The 16,043-nt window shown below is 48.8% G+C and overlaps 1 protein-coding gene across 1 annotated transcript in view; it reads left to right on the forward strand.

Annotated features, from left to right (window-relative positions):
* The first annotated feature begins 9,072 nt into the window (after positions 1–9,072).
* The window catches only part of Prmt8 (protein arginine methyltransferase 8), an 84,111-nt gene continuing 77,140 nt past the window's right edge, over positions 9,073–16,043 (forward strand). The window contains exon 1 of the mRNA XM_027428358.2: positions 9,073–9,147. Within this exon, the coding sequence (XP_027284159.1) occupies positions 9,073–9,147 (75 nt within the window). The remainder of the gene's footprint in view (positions 9,148–16,043) is intronic.

A 16,043-nucleotide genomic window follows, 5' to 3' on the forward strand; every position in this document is an offset into this window, starting at 1 on the left:
GATGTTCTTCTGTCTATATGTTTCTCTTATTGGTTGATGAATAAAACACTGATTGTCCAGTAGCCAGGCAGGAAGTACAGGCAGGGCTACCAGACCAGAAGAATGCTGGGTAAGAAAAGGCAGAGAGAAGCCACCAGAGAGAGATGTCATGCAGCAACTGGGAAGATAGGATGGGCCAGGTGTTGTCTGGTAAGATAAGGGCATGTAGAAATACATAGATTAATAGTTATGGGTTAATAATTAAGAGAGCTAGTCAGTATGAAGCCTGAGCCATTGGCCAAACAGTTTAAAATTAATATAAGTCTCCGTGTGTTTATTTGGGGCTAAACAGCTATGGGATCAGGAGGAACAGACCTCTGTCTACACAATACTACTTTTGGGAAGCCATCACGTGGAAATAAAGGCTCCTATTCTCAATATATATGTGTAAAAGAACATTTACTATAAATTTCTGGGAATGACAAAACTGCCAACAAGTTGAAAGTCTTTCAATAAGGGATTGCTTTTGTTTAAAGTGGAGTTCAGCCATGCAAGATGTTTACAGTTTTAAAAAGTAACTTGGCCATATATGTAATAACCTGGAAAGAGGCTTGTTTAACAAGGGAAACAAGATTCAAATGGTTCAATTGCCATAGCAACAGCATGCACTGCCCACACGCAAATACATGCACACACAAATACACACAGGCACACACACACACAGGCACACACAACACATGTATGCATGCACACACTTGTGTTCTCACAATTGCATATTATATTGGTTTTCAGGAGCAAAACTCCAAGACCAAGCAGGAAAATGTCAATGGTGACACTCAGAGATGGATTGTGTGTGTGTGTGTGTGTGTGTGTGTGTGTGTGTGTATGTGTGTGTGCGTGTGTGTATGTGTGTGTGTGTGTGTGTGTGTGTGTGTGTGTGTGAGAGAGAGAGAGAGAGAGAGAGAGAGAGAGAGAGAGAGAGAGAGATGGGGGAGGGGAGTGCATGCATGTGAAGGCAAGAGGACAGCCTCAGGTGCTCAGGTGCTCAGGTGCTGTTTCTCCTGAGCTATCACTTTGGAGTCTCTCACTTCCCTGCAGCTTGCCCAGTAGACTAGGATGGGTGGCCAGTGAGTCCAAATGACCTTCCTCCAGTCTTCATATCTGCTCTGCTTCGGTTGCAAGCACATAACACCATGCCTGGCTTTTTTTTTTTTTAACATGGGTTCTGAAGATCAGACTCAGGTCCTCATGCTTGCAAGACAAGCATTTTACTGATGTCCCCAGCCCAGTGGAGTCTTCAGTGAAAATCTAACAAAGATAGAAGAAAGTGATCATGGTGGTCAAGGAATGGTCCATGAAGAAAACGAATGTACTCATTCATAGCTTTATTTGGCTGTACAGGATCACTGAGTTTTCAGGCTACCCGATATCAGTCTTGCATGAAGACTGTGTTATGATCAAGTGAAATCACAGTGCATTTGGAGAATCCAGGCAGCAGCATTTTCCAGAATTGTATCTTCATAATGGAATGTGTCCCAAACTTTCTCAGTTTGGAGACTTAGGTTTTTGATGCAGATTTTACCTTTTAGGGTCTCCCTGCTCATCTCAACATTTGATAAGCCATTGATCATAGCTGTATTGGACTTATAAGAACCAATTTACAAGACTCCAAAAGTATTTGAGGCTATCAGAACACTGACTGTACTAGAGTTGGTCATTTGACAAAAATCTTCCCAGATAAGTACCACCAAGGCCAGGCACCAGCTTTAAACATCTTAGTCCAGAAATCCTCACACGCATGATCCATAGTCATTTCTGCATAAGGGTTCTTTGATGGGGGATGTTCTTCTGTATATATGTTTCTCTTATTGGTTGATAGAATAAACATTGTTTGGCCAATAGAGGCAGGAAGATAGGCGGGACTAGGAGACGAGAATTCTGGGAAAGGTGGGCCTCACCAAGCATTCTCCAGTAAGATAAGGCCATGTAGAAATACATGTAGTTATGGGTTAATAATTAAGACATAGCTTGCCAGTAAGAAGCCCGAGCCATTGACCAACAGTTTAATAATTAAAAGTCTTTGTGTGCTTACTTGGGGCTGAAGCGGCCATGGGACCTGGCAGGACAGAAAACTTCTGTTTTCAGTTCTTAGGAAAAATATGCTTTGAGCTACTGCACAGGGGAGGCTGAATAAGGTTGCCAGTCAGCATTGATGGTGATAGGGGGTGCTTGGAAGGGATTGCTGTAAAAAGGTAAACAGGAATGATTTGAGAAGGAAGACATGGATGGTTTTATTTAGCTGTAGGAAAAGCTAATTCTGTTGTGACAGACAGCACTTTGGAATATTTTGGAGCCTTAAGGCTCTTCTATGCCTTCAAAGAAGCTGAAGAATTGAGAGAAACAAATACTTATCTTTATATTTGGGCCGTTATCATCCATAAAGAAAGGTAGGTAACCAAGGCATTAGATTTTGGGGAGAAGGTATATGTGGCTTGGATGTGTTCTATATGGGGGGGGGTGCATGTATGTGGATATGCATGAATGTCTATGTGTTCGTGGAGGTCTGAGGTCAATGTCTGACGTCTTCTTTGATCACTTGCCACTTTATTGTTTGAGACAGGGTCCTTCATTGGACTCACAGGCCAGAGCTCATCAGCTGGTGAGTCTGGTTTGCCTTTGAACTCCATGGATCCTCCCCCACCCTCTCCTTCAACACTGGGATTATAGATGCCTGCCAGTGCTCGAAGCTTTTATCTGGGTTCTAGGGATTCAAGTGGGAGGTCGTTAAGTTTATACAACAGGCACTATCCAGTAAGCCATCTCACCAGCCTTTAGAATATTTCCTTTTTAAACATTTTCTGTTGTGTTGGTGGTTGGAGCTAGGGCCTTGGCATGCCTTCCACACTGAGTAGCATTTCAGCCCAAGAGCAGTAGAACTTGAAAGCATGAAGCACCATAGGGTACCCTTATCAGTGCAGAACTATAACAAAATGCCCCCTATAAATAATGCTATCATGCCAAATAGTTTCACACATAACAACCACAATGACTTAATCAGACATTATCAGAGGAAGAAAATCATATTCTGGTCTTAATGTCAAAAAGGAGAAAAGGAAACTTAATGCTTCACAGGTCCTGGTGACACTTCTGCAAGTTGTTCTTTAGGATGTGGTTTAAAAAACAGTGGGCCTGCAGGTTCTGGGTGCTTCTATGATGAACAGATATGTGGTAGAGGGATGGGAGAGAAAGAGAAGCAGAGTGGTTCGTGTGTTGTGGAGAGAGAGGCAGAACTGGACATGCAGAGGCCGTCAGAAACGGGCTTATATGCCTGCACTGCCACCTGAGGCCATTTGATTGGGCCTATGCTTTCACTGATGGCCATATCTGGGTCTGTGGCCCTACTGAAGCTGAGATCTATGTTGATGTCTGTGGCCCATGTTACCACCAAAGGCCATGAGAATGCAAAGCCCTGTTGACGTCCCAGGGTCCTGTTGATCAGGCCTTGCCCTCCACTGGCCCTGGGAGAACTGGCAGCAGTGGGAAAGCTGGCCCTGGACTTCACAGGAGAGCTGGCCCCAGTGGCATGGGCATGGGAGAGCTGGCCCTGACCCGCACTGGCTGCCATTTATGGGGAAGCTAACCCTGCACCTTGCTGGCAGCAGTGGCAGAGCAGGTGCTAGTGTGGGCATAGAAGAGCTGGCCCAATGGCAAGGGAGAGCTGGCTCCACCCATTGCTGGCTGCCAAGGGGAGAGCTGGCCCTTGCCTGAGTTAGGTCCTGGTAGGCTAACTCAGCTACCACCCAGGCCCACATCCAGGGTTTGAGTTGGCCCACCCTAACATCTATGACCTACTGGAGCAGTGAAGGGACCAGTCCTGCAGAACCATAGCTGCAGGATCTCCACTGACTCCGGGCAACAGCAGGATGTATATCCAAGATGAGTCTCCATGAAGGTTCAGTATTGATGGTGTAACAGAAGCCAGAGGCCTTGAACCAAAGCAACAACTCATTGCAATGAACATTTGCAAGTAAAATTGTTTGGGCAAAAGGATATACTTGTGACACACTGCAGCTCCCAATACCACTAAGAACAACAAATATGTGATGGACAGGTGGAAATGAGTGGCATTGGGATGCATGATATGAAATTCCCAAAGAATCAATAAAAAATTAAACACAAAAGATGATGGGCTTTAGGTCAGGAAGAAAGAGCTGCAGAAGCTTTCTGCAGGAGAACCACCCAGGTGTGGGGTTGTTTGCAAGCTTGGCCAGGTAGTGGCTGCTGCAGCCTTGGCTGGATGCCATTTGGCCCAGGCAACCCTCAGAACACTGCTGGCTTAGCTGCCATGGATGGTGATGGATAATGGCTGTGGCCTGATTCTTGAGGTGGCATGGATCCACTGCAGTGTACTGTGGTCCTGTGTGAGCCCTAGTTACATGTGAGTGGGCAAGAAGGATGCATAGGTCAGATCTATATGCTGGAGCAAACCAGAGTTTGCACCTACATCTTCCCAGCGTGGTCTATAGGTTAGGGAAGCTGCATCCTTTTTCTGGGTTACTGGGTTGGTGGTAGTAAAGGAAATGTTTGCTTTTGGGATCCCAGCATGGGCTCTCAGGCAAATTTAGTTTCAGAATAGGGTAGGTGGGAACATATAGGCCTCTAGGGTTTACAAGTCACCTCCTGTTGTGGAACATTGGATTTCACTCTGAGACTGACAAAGTTAAACCTTGAATTAGAGGAAGGAGTCAATGTTAAACTGGCCAGAATAAACCATAGAGTTTTGGCAAACCCAGATTAGGATAGAGAGACACCAGAAGGACTAGGGAGAGGCTTAGATTCTCAGGCCTGCCTTTTCAATCTAGAAGTGTGGAGAGGCAGGGTTAGCTGATTGTTTTCCCGCTGCTCTTTGGATCTATCAGCCTTTACTCCACTATCTGACTCCTAAGTTTTATTTAATAATAGAACAATATAAATTGTCCTCTGGCGTTTCAACCTCTTCAATGTCGTTGTCATATAATGAGTCTAAATGTGGTGACAAAAACCCCAGTTCTTAAGTTGCATCTCACAGCACTAGAGTACTTCTTCCCCAAGGGTCTCATTTCAACCCTACCTGCCACCCCAGGCATCAACACAACTCCACAGATCTCAAGAACCAGTGCTGGTAACACTGTCACAGGACACAGCCACAGTTCCAGCACCATGGAAGCAAAGGCAGGGAGTTTTCCTAGTCCAAGCCCATTCTGGACCACATACAAGATCCTATCTCAAAACCAAGGTCTGCGAATGTGGCTCAGTGGTAGACTGCTGACACAGCACCTGCTGGAATTGGAACCCAGCACTGGAAGAAAACACAGTGTGTGTTAGAGGCAGACCTTTCCACATTGGGGCAGTTCTTGTGGTTCCAGGATGGAAGGTATCTTTTCTATACCTCAAGGACCTTATACAGTTCTTGTCTCCAATATCTGTATTCATTTGTCCTCAACATGGCTCGCTATTAGAATTAACTCCTAAAAACTCTTGATGCCCCGATCAACCACTGGGGAAGGAACCAAAGCATTGGTATGTTTAAAGCTCACTAGATGGTTCCATCATGCAGCTATGGTTGGGCGCCACTGTCCTGGTCTTTGAGCTTAGGTAACTTCTCTAGAGCCATATGTATGGAATAAGGAATCCTGGACTTCCATCTTGATTGTATTCTGAGAACAATTCTTTGGGTTTTGTCTCTCTCTGTACATTTCCCCTGTGTTTTGTTTGGGTCTCTATTTTGTTTGGTGGAGACAATACCCCAAAGAGTAGTCAAAAGGACCACATAAAAACCTGTTCAGATATAGAGACTACAACAACATAGAAAAACACTATGAAATTTAACTCATGCCCCAACACAAAGTGCAGCAAATCTTCACATATTTGTGTTCTTACCATCAGGTCAGCATTGTTATGAGCACCTTTCAACACTTTTTTTTCTGTGAAGGTCTAGTTCAAGGGAAATGAGCCAATGGGTTTTCGGACTGCTAGACCACCAAACACATCACACACACACTATGACAAATGCTGAGTGCCTTTATCATCCCATGCTTTCTTGCTCGCCACCAAACTCCAAAAGCTTTATAAACATTCTGTTTCAAGTGTTCAAGGTGACTAAAAATTGAGAACTAAGTAGAAATCTGGTGGGTTCTGTTGCCTTGTTAAGCCAAGTTCCTATGGTGAGCAAGGCACCCAAGAGATGGCCAGTCAGTATCATGTGGGAAAATTTAACTTGATAAGAAGACATGCTGATACTTACGAGGAGATGAAAAAGGCGGACTTCTCAAGAATGAGGGGATTTGAGAAAGAGCCTACTATGTGTTTTCCACACACCAAGGATTTCACAACCCTAGGAGGTGGGTGTTCAGGTAATTCTTATGTGTGTATTTTCATTGTATGTTTGTGTGTGAATATGTGCCAAAGTGTGTGGGTGCATGTGGAGACGTTAACCATCTCTCTATCTCCAGTGTTGAGTAACACATTACTTGAAACTCTGCTTTTCAATTTGTAGTTAGGTGAGTGCACAGCAGGGGCTCCAGGAGTATCTCTCCAGGAGAGTTCAAGGAGGGCAGGAGCATCAACCATGATAGGTCACTCATTCCTCTGGCCACTGCAGAGCAACCCTAGTGGCCTTGACCTCACTCAGTGCCCCAGACTGCTTTGAGTTGGAATAGAAAACTCTTGATGTCAAAACACAGCTCTCTATGTCCCTTCCCCATTCCAACAGGAGCTGTGTCTGTACTTGGGGAGAAGCCAAGCACAGCAAAAGATTTCAACAGAGAACTGAGGAAACACCCCCACTGAGGTTCTCATAGCAACACAATCAGGCACAGCAGCAGCCTATTTCGGTGGGAGCCGGCTTCAGCTCCCCTCCTCCCCTGTTAGTCACAGAATGGATGAACACGCAGAAGGAGTGTGGGGTAGGGACAGTGTTGGGTTGAAAGTCGGGAGGCTGGAGAGCTGGTTTCAGATGTTCCCACAGCTTGTCAAATGTCCTCTTTTCTCTGATCAAGGATCTTTATCTGCAAGAGGACTAGCCCAATATGTGGGTGTGGATCTTGTTTTTCTAGTCTTATTTGATTGTACAAGTACTGAGCCTCTTTTGATCCAACATCTGAGTCTATCTGGGAGAAGAGGCTTAGAAAACGGGAGGTGGCAGAGGGTAAGAGTCACTCTTTGGATGCACACCCCTGTTCCCGCATACAACTTTTGGAAGAATGTCAGGATGGAAGTGAAGGACTAGATATTGCCAAAGATTTGCTCATTTGTGCCGAGCTGGAATTCAGGTCTGTGGACTGAGAAGGTTGAGGCCATCCACTTGAATTACTCTTGTTCAGAGCATATAATAAATGTGGTTCAGTTAACCCAAGCTTCTTGCTGCATTTTCTTTAATCCTTCTCATTCTTCATTGTCTCCTCTTCCCGTTTGTCACTTCTCACCCCCACTTATGGCAGTGTCTCCTCTTTTTGCCTGAGGATCTGTTCTGATGGAGGAATTCATCATGCTGAGCCTGGTTTGGCCTTTTTCCTCAATGGACCCGGGTTAGTTGAGGACAGTCACTCTTACACTTCCTGGCCATCAAAGGTTATGATCAGACTAAGCAGGACAATTGAATTAGAAAGTCAAATAAGGACCGAAATGAGAGCAGAATGCTGGGGGGGGGGAGACCGGGAGGTCCAGGCCTTGACCTGTGGGCTGGAAAACCTGAAGGTTCAGCCATTTCTGAGATAGCCAGCCAAAGGGTCCTGAATGCGGCCTCCTTCCCCCATTGTTCTACCCCCCAGTGCCTGACAGATGGCCCGAAAGGGAGAAAAAGCTCTCAAAGTGAAGACAGAAATGCATTGTATAAAAATTCACACCCCCCGCTGCCGCCCAAACTCCCTTAAAAAAGGATCGAGAGAATCCTAATGGGTACGTGACATCCTCACAGCTCTCTCCCATAAAAGGGACTTCAAGATCTGGTGATGGTGGGGGAGGGGTCGGGAAAGGGGGGGAGGAGAAACGTGTGGGCCCAGGGTAGAGGGGCTGTCAAGCAAGACAGGGATAGAGAAGCTAGACCGCAAGCCCTTTCGTTTCCCCAAGCCACCTTGAGCGGCTACCTTCACCCCAACCCGGTCCCCCTGAGAGGGGGTTGAAGCTCTTTTAGTCTTGGGCCTCGGAGGGTGAAGGAAAGGCTAGAGAGAGAGACAGCCTACTCAGTCCTAGAGTTGAAGGAGTTAAGGACTCCCCCACCCCTATCCAGACACCCATCCTTTCACTCTCCAAACCGTAATACGCCAAGGATCCAGGAACCTCCGGGGGGGGGGGAGGAGGCGGAGGGGGACGAAGACAAGGTAACGGTGGCCGAGTCTTGCCCCGGGCTTTCTCTAGCTAGGACGACTTGCACCGGGGCTGAGAAGCTCCGACAGCCTCGAGGACGCAGGCTTCCGGGAACCTGGCGCGCGGCCCTGCGGCGTGCGCTCAGCCCTAGCCCCCGCGCCAGGTGTGCGCCGCGCCAGGAGCGGAGCGGAGCGCAGCGCAGGCGGCCCCCAGACCCCGCGGTCCCGGGCACGGGGGCGGGCTGGGGGTCCCCGCCGTCAGCGCCCAGCCACCGCCCGCTCCCGCGCATCTCCCACCCCGCCCCCACTCACCCGCTCAGCCCCCGGGAGCGCCGAGAAGGACGCGTGTTGCTTCGCCCAGCGATCGGCAGAAGTTGGGAGAGTTGGCGTCCGCCTCCCGCCTGCCGGACTTCGGAACCGCCGCTACAGCCGGCGAGCTCGCCGGCCGCCTCCCGCCCGCCCAGCCCGCCGCGCAGGGGAAAGGGGCGCGGAGGGGGTCGCGAGCTCGACCAGAACTTGGAAGGGTTCGAAGGGAGGCGAGGCAGATGAGGAGCGAGGAAACGTGAACAAAGTGGCGACCGCAGAGGGGACTCCACGGAGCTCGATTGTCGCGGAGGACGCTCTGGCAGAGGGGCTGGCCGGGGATTTTTTTTCCTCCCCTTCCTCTGGCAGTCTGTGGCTCTCTTTTAAAGCCATACCAGCCTTCTCTCGTTCTTCACTATCTCGAATCCCCAAACCCTTGCTGGCTCTTATGGGCATGAAACACTCCTCCCGCTGCCTGCTCCTCCGGAGGAAAATGGCGGAGAACGCAGTCGAAAGCACGGAGGTAAGGAGGCGACCGGGCCGGGGCTTTGGGGGACCCTGCCGCCCACCGGGACCCCCGTGTGTCACCGCTGGCTGCTTCCACTACCGATGCCGCGGTGCCAAACTTTCCCCATCCCGCTTGTGTCTTTGGCGGCACAGAGAGAGAGAGAGAGAGAGAGAGAGAGAGAGAGAGAGAGAGAGAGAGAGAGAGAGAGAGAGAGAGAGAGAGAGAGGAGTGTAGGGGGGGCGACCGTGCATGTCTCAGCTCCCTCCTCTTGAAAATGTAAAAGTCTCTTTCACCCCCATCACCCTCTCCTGCCATCCTCTGCTCCCTTACTGCTCCTCCAAGTCCCAGAACCTGGGCAGCCCTGCTCCCTTGCCTTGCCCCTGTGCACTGGATTCCGATAGTGATCTCGGATCCCGGCTTTACGCAGAGCTGGGGTGGGTTATGTTAGGGCCAGGTCTGCTCCCTGCAGTGTCTCGACCATCTCCCACCGCTGCCTGGGCTTTACCCTTCAAGCTCCAGGTAGTCCCCAATCTCCGGGTCCCCGCAGCACCGCGGAGAGCTCCTGGCCTCAAGGGGCCGACCTGGTGGCGGTACTCAAGCTCCTGTAACCAGACCCCTCCAGCCCACATCGGGGCCGGCCTGGAGGTCTGCAGTCCACGAGTGCTAAAGGAGACACGGGAGCGCGGAAGCCGGGAGGGCTCACCGACCGCGGCTCCATTCAGCACCAGGGACAGCGCCTGCCGCAGCCGAGCCTGCACAAGGCGGTGGGGGCTGCGCTCCCTAGGCTGCGGCGCGAAACGGGTCTGCGGCCACTTGTCCCGCAGCAGCTTTTAAGGAGGCCGCTCTAGCTCCGCAAATGATACTCTTGCCCTCTGTCTTCGGCAGCCGCTTAGCTGCCCTTTTTCTACTCCGGAGTTGGCCCCGATCTTCAGAGAGCCCAGCAGGGCTTTGCGTCGTCCGGAGCAAGTCTGTTCTTTCGCCTAGCTCTGACCCCGCTGTCATTACAACGGGATTGTTCCTCCGCTCTGGGCACCTGTAGTCACAGAGGGGATCGGTGTGGTCAGCCCCCTTACCTTCGCGGAGGAACCGCGCGCCGAGGTGGGGGCGGAGTGGGGTGTGTGTGATCATCCCTTATTCGGTGGCAGGAAAAAGACACAGAGCAAACTCCGGGGCTCTATTAATAGCCCGGTGTCTGGTGGGGCTGCCGTACATTTCACATACGGTAACCCATATGCAGCGTGGGGCGGGGATGGGGGTGTGGCGCGGGAACTGTCCCGGCCTTGCCAGAATGCAAAAAACAACGTGAAGACCCTTCTCGGCCTTCTTTCCTAGAGGTCACAACTCATCCCCACCCCAGTGTAGGCAGAAAAGCTTAAGAATTCCCATTTCCTGGGCACTAGAGGCAGCATGCTCTGGCAACTGTCGATTTTTGAAACAAACATGCTCTGGAGCTTGAAAGACACGGGGCATTCAGCATCTAATGTTTTCTCCTTGAGTTAGGGCAAAGCCAGCCTGCATGTCGTTCCTTGGCCCATCCTCTTCCCCACCCCCAGCCCGAGAGCAGACCTTTGAAACCCAGTTTAGCACCAGGCGCTCTGCATCGCGGCAGAGTGGCGCTCTCCATTCCCCTCCCCCTCTGCCCTCTGATCGCCCACCCGAGGAACGGGTTTCTAAAAATAGCTTGGAGTCTCAAGGCCGAGCTCTGGTAAAGTGTTGGGCTAGCCAGCACGTAGCAGTCCCTGCAGCTCGGTAGCTGTAGCTCTTCCCCTGTTTCCCTACCCGAGTTCTGCTTGCTTTAAAAATAAAAATAAAAATGAAGTTTTCGTGGGTCCGGGTCCGCCATCACCAGGACTGGCACGTGGGGTCTGGTGCAGACCCTGGCCACATTCCGCAGTGTGCAGTGGAGGTTGCGGCTCTCTCCCCCTCCTTGAGGGTTAAAGGCGTCCGGAGCAGGCAGAGCGACGCGCGACAGGCTATTTTTACTTGCTTCCCCCGCTGCTCCACGCTCCCCCTTCTCAGCAGTCGCACATGCCAGCTCTGCTCAAGGCATCAATGAAAACAGCAGTAGAGGCGGCAGCGGCCGGGGCCCGGGGGGGGGGGTGCGGTGTAGAAAAAGAGAGAGGCAGAGACACACACAGACAGAGACACACAGAGAGAAAGACAGAAAGAGGTATGTGCGGGCCATAAAGGCTGCTTGGTCGGAAAAGACCCAGATGGGGCCCCTTGGAGGGACAATGAATCAACAGAGGAGGAAGTTCAGCTCTCAGCAACTTCCTTGGAGAAAGGATGGACCACAGACTTGATCAAACAAACATGCCCAGAGAGGCATCCAGGCCTCGTGACTACTGTTTGGTTTTCCTCCAGGAACCGGCTGTTTTTGGAATAAGCTCGGAGCAAAGCAGCGCTTCCAAAGTGGGGTATTGTGGGGGTGCGTTGCCTGCCTTTGTAGGGTTGACAAGAGCAGCCTTGTGAATGTGTGCAGGTCTGGGTAACATTGGTCTCTGTCCAGTCCCTAGCAGGTACTCCCTCTGTACCAGGGAAACAGAGGTCCCCAAGACCCAGTGCTCTTGCCCTCAAAGAACTCACAGGTTAGTGGACACTCCTGCTGGAGAGCCCTGTTGCATCATTCCCAGCCTCTTGCTGGTGTTAGCACACTCCTGTGTTCTTTCCAGGGAAACAAAGGTTAGTGTTTGTTTCTCATTTTACTTGAGGTCACAGAGTAGCTTAAGGTCAGGGTAGCGTCTACAGCCAGCTGGTGGGTTAAATTGGGCTCGGAAAGTGGATTACCCTCACTTTTGATTCATTGCTCTTTGCCCTACTCTTGCTATTTCTAGCAAGATGCCATGTGTGAATGGGAGTAGCTGAGGAGTGGGAGGGAGAGGATTGCTTTAGAAGGGAGGGAGGCTGAGAGGATGGCATGTTAGAGGAGTTTTTTTTTTTTTTTCACAAGGAAAAGATTGGGAAAGAGATGGCAGTGATGAGGCAGGGGTGGTGGTGAAGGATGGGGGGGGGCAGTGAGGGATGTCACTGTATGTACTGTGACCACAGTCTCCAGGCCTGGAGCAAGGTTAGAAGCTAAGGCATGGAGCCTCCAGTGCAAGGCTTTGTGGCCACAGTTGGTCCTGGGTGTACCCTCAATCACTTCGATTTTGGTTTCTTAACTTGTTAATCTGATCTGATTGTGGGTGTGGAGTAAGGAAACACCGGGGCAGTTAATGACCTCACTTCCTGCTTTGACAAGCCTTGAACTATTGAGGATGACCTTGAACTCCTTATTCCTCTGCCTCTACTTCCTGAGTACTGGGATTATAGGCATGTGACACCAGGGCACTGGGATTTACGCAGTGCTGGGATCAAGCCCAGGGCCTTGTGAATATTAGGCAAATACTCTACCATCTGCCTCCTGGGACATCTCCAGAGCCTCCATGCCCCCTCTTTGTAGCCTACCCTCAGTGCCCCAGGAAGGCCCTTTATCCCTAATCCTAGCCTCTAGCAGCTGACCATATCTGGTCCAGTCTCATCAGCATAGCTGGCTTTTGAAAGGATAACTCTGCTTTGATAGGTCAGCTCTCAAAACTTAGGAGCTACCCCACTTCCTTCAAGGCACCCGGGTTCTCAGCACGGTGGACAAGGCCCTTTAGCATCTGCTCCATGGGAGCCTCTGAGACAGCTGAATTTAGGCCTGAATGATTTTGTGTTCTCCTCCATCTATGATGCTTCTTCCCAGCCTCCTTTATAAAGTCTTCCTCAACCTGCAAGACTCAAGCAAATGCTGCTTCCTCTGGGCAGCCTTCCCAGATCTCATTTAACGTCTCTCCCTGGGGAGAGCAATCTATCGCTTCTTCTTAGGCATTTGTGCTGCCTGCCTGTTGCTTTCCTATTGCAAGATAATTGTGTTTTTATACATGTTTATTTCTCTGATTGGATAGGCAAGTTCTTTTTAAACATGTCTTATTTTTGGCCTGGTATCTGCCACACAGTAAATAATATGTAGATTGAACTGATTTGTGTAATTATAAGACTTTTTTTGACACTTCTGGCTTTCTAAAAATTGGGGTTCCCATCTCATATTCTTGTGCTGTGCTTGAGCTAATGCAATTCTTTAAAACTCACAATGGACCAAGATTCTGGGAATCCAGATGTTGCCACCCCTCAAAGCACTCTGGCACATTCTGGCTATTTATGGACCTATCCAATATTTGGTAATCATTGCCTCTTGCTATGGGGCATTCATTTAAAAGAAGATAAATGTATTAATCACAATGGCCTCTTACAAGCCAGGGCGTTAATGGACCCTTCTCTATTTTTCTGTAGTGATTCTTGGTTACTGACTCCTTGATTGGGGATCCATCACCCTAAAGGAGAACACCAGGGCTAGAAAAAAACAGTTTAGCAATAATCATTTCAAAGAATTCTTTTGGGTCTTCTGTTGACTTGCTGGCCCAGAAAGAGATTCATCACAGACTGAGAAAGATCCTACAGAGTCTGGGTACCCATGAGCATAGCTGGAGTTGTGGGGGTGACTGAGCTGACTTCCCAAGTGCTATGTAGACTTGGAACGTCCATTAGCTTGAGCTTCACTTTCAGCTGAAGTGCTTGGCCCCATTATCCCAATGTCAGAGAACAGGAGTGAGAGGGGCAGCAGGAAGCTGCTTCTCTAAGGATGGCCTGCCTCTAAGTCTTTCTCTGACCACCAAATACCTACTCAGGCACTGGAGTCAGGTGGCTGAGTTTTAAATCCAGTTCGGGCTCCCTAGATGTGTTGCTATGTTGGACGAGCCATTTCAGAAGATTGCTTTTATGATTAAATACATTCAGGCTTGTACTGGGGTCAGGAGACTGGCTTGTTCCTGGCCAACACTTGGTGTCTGACTGCTATTGTGACATCTTATAAGAATCTTGCCAGGAAAAGTTAAGTCTGGGTGGAGGGCTCTTCTTCCTTGCTTCTCTTGTTCAAATGGCCCCTAATCCATAATCCACACCCATTTTTCCGTCTTCAGCAACACTGATTTCAGCCCTGAAGTGAGTTTAGGAGAATTAAAAAGATACCCACATGTTTTTCCCCATGGCAAATTTGGCTTTGTAGAGAGTCCTAAATTGGCTTTTGGCTGTCAAAGAGGGTGAAACACAACACTCCTGTCTCCAATTTGGGAGTGAGCTTCATTTTCTCTTCTTTTCTAACTGCAATGCGAAGTGATTCTCACATACCAGTGTGGAACATGCAAAAATCTGTAAAAACATTACTTATACCTTGGACTGTACTGTACCAACAGGGAAGAAATGGGAAGCCTGACAATGTGTGAGCTGCCAAGGTAACTGCAAGAGGCTATTGTGTGTATGAGACACAGGCGGTTTCATCCTTGCAAACAGAAGCAGTCAAGGGATGGAGAAGAGACCTCCAAAAAGTTGCTTTGTCATTGCTTTTGCCTCTGAATGTCCTTACCGAAGATGCATAGTTGCCCCCACTCAGTGGTCTCTTGTCAAAAAGGCTTCAGAGAAAAATGTTTCCCTTAGTTTCCCAGTTATCTCAGTAGTTGAGAAATTCTTCCTGGAATCTGAGTCTTTTCTCTCATATTGTAATTACAGTTACCTTTGTAAAACTAGGTAGTTAGATTTCTAGCTAAGGGTTCAGCTACCAACTCCTATTTTTTTTCTTCTTTTTAAAGACAGTGTCTTATTGTATACTTTTATTTGATAAATGCAAACAGTTTGATCTGTACATTTTTATAATGTCACAATCTTAGAGCCAAAAGAAATTCAAGTCTGGATGAAGAGAGAACACCACCTCTTTAGTCTTAGAGCAATGATGTTTTTGAGCCTTTTAAAAGAGTATCAAATTTCTGATTCTGACCTTTTGAGTGTGTTTTCTGGTACATCTTGACCCATACATAGCATCAACCAAAGCTCTATTTTTCTCACACAGACATTAGAAATTGTGTCCAATGAGAGCTCCTTCCTCTTCATATGGCCTTTAGATGCCCTGTGGCACACCCATCCTATGAGACACTGTGAGACACATGCTATTCCCATTGGATAGGTTAAGAAGCCAAGGCAAGGATGACTCATGTGACTTTCAAGGTCCTGATATGAGTGGGTGTTGGAACCAAGACCCTAAACTTTGACTCTCTAGTCACCAAGACCTACATTTTGTTCACTTCATGAGTCTGGAAAGACATGGGAAAAACCAAAGGCAAGAACTGAAAAATGAAAATGAAGGAAGGAAAAATCAGTAGGAGAATGTGGACCTGTGAGTTTGGGAGACATCGAGAAAGAGAGCTCAGCCCTACTTTGCCTTTTCTAGGTACCCTCCTGTTGTCTCCACCACCATCTTGCCACCTTCACCTCTGAAGTCCTCAGAAATACCCTGTGCATAACAAGGACATATCAGACCTTGTGGTGGAGACAACCAGCCCTCCTTCCCCTGTGGAACCATGCAACTCCTCCTGGAGACTGTGTTGGCGGATCAGGAAAAAACAAACAAACAAACAAAAAACACTCCTGTCTAATAAAGTGCACCGCCTTGGAAGTTAAACTCAAGGCCACCAGCATTACACCTGGACTCTAAGCTAGCTGCTACTTGGTAGGAATGAAGTGAACACTAAAGACAGTGTAGTTTGTTTGTTTGTTTGTTTTTAAAAGATCTTTTTTGTTTCATCACTCATTTGCATTCCCTAGTGTTGTTATAGTGGAGTACCACAAACCGGGTGGCTTAAGACAGAATAGATTTGCTCTTTCACAGTTCTAGAAGCCAGAAGTCTGTAATCCAGCTGCCAGCAGAGTTTGTTCAGTCTGGAGGCTCTGGCGAGCGTCCTTGCCTGTTCCTTCCTTTCCTCTTAGCTTCCTGTGGTTGCCAAGTGTGCTGGGCATTCCTTGGCTTGCAGACACAGCATTCCAGTCTCTGCTCCATCTTC

The sequence above is a fragment of the Cricetulus griseus genome, chromosome 8 (assembly GCF_003668045.3).
Source record: "Cricetulus griseus strain 17A/GY chromosome 8, alternate assembly CriGri-PICRH-1.0, whole genome shotgun sequence".
Taxonomy (NCBI): Eukaryota; Metazoa; Chordata; class Mammalia; order Rodentia; family Cricetidae; genus Cricetulus; species Cricetulus griseus.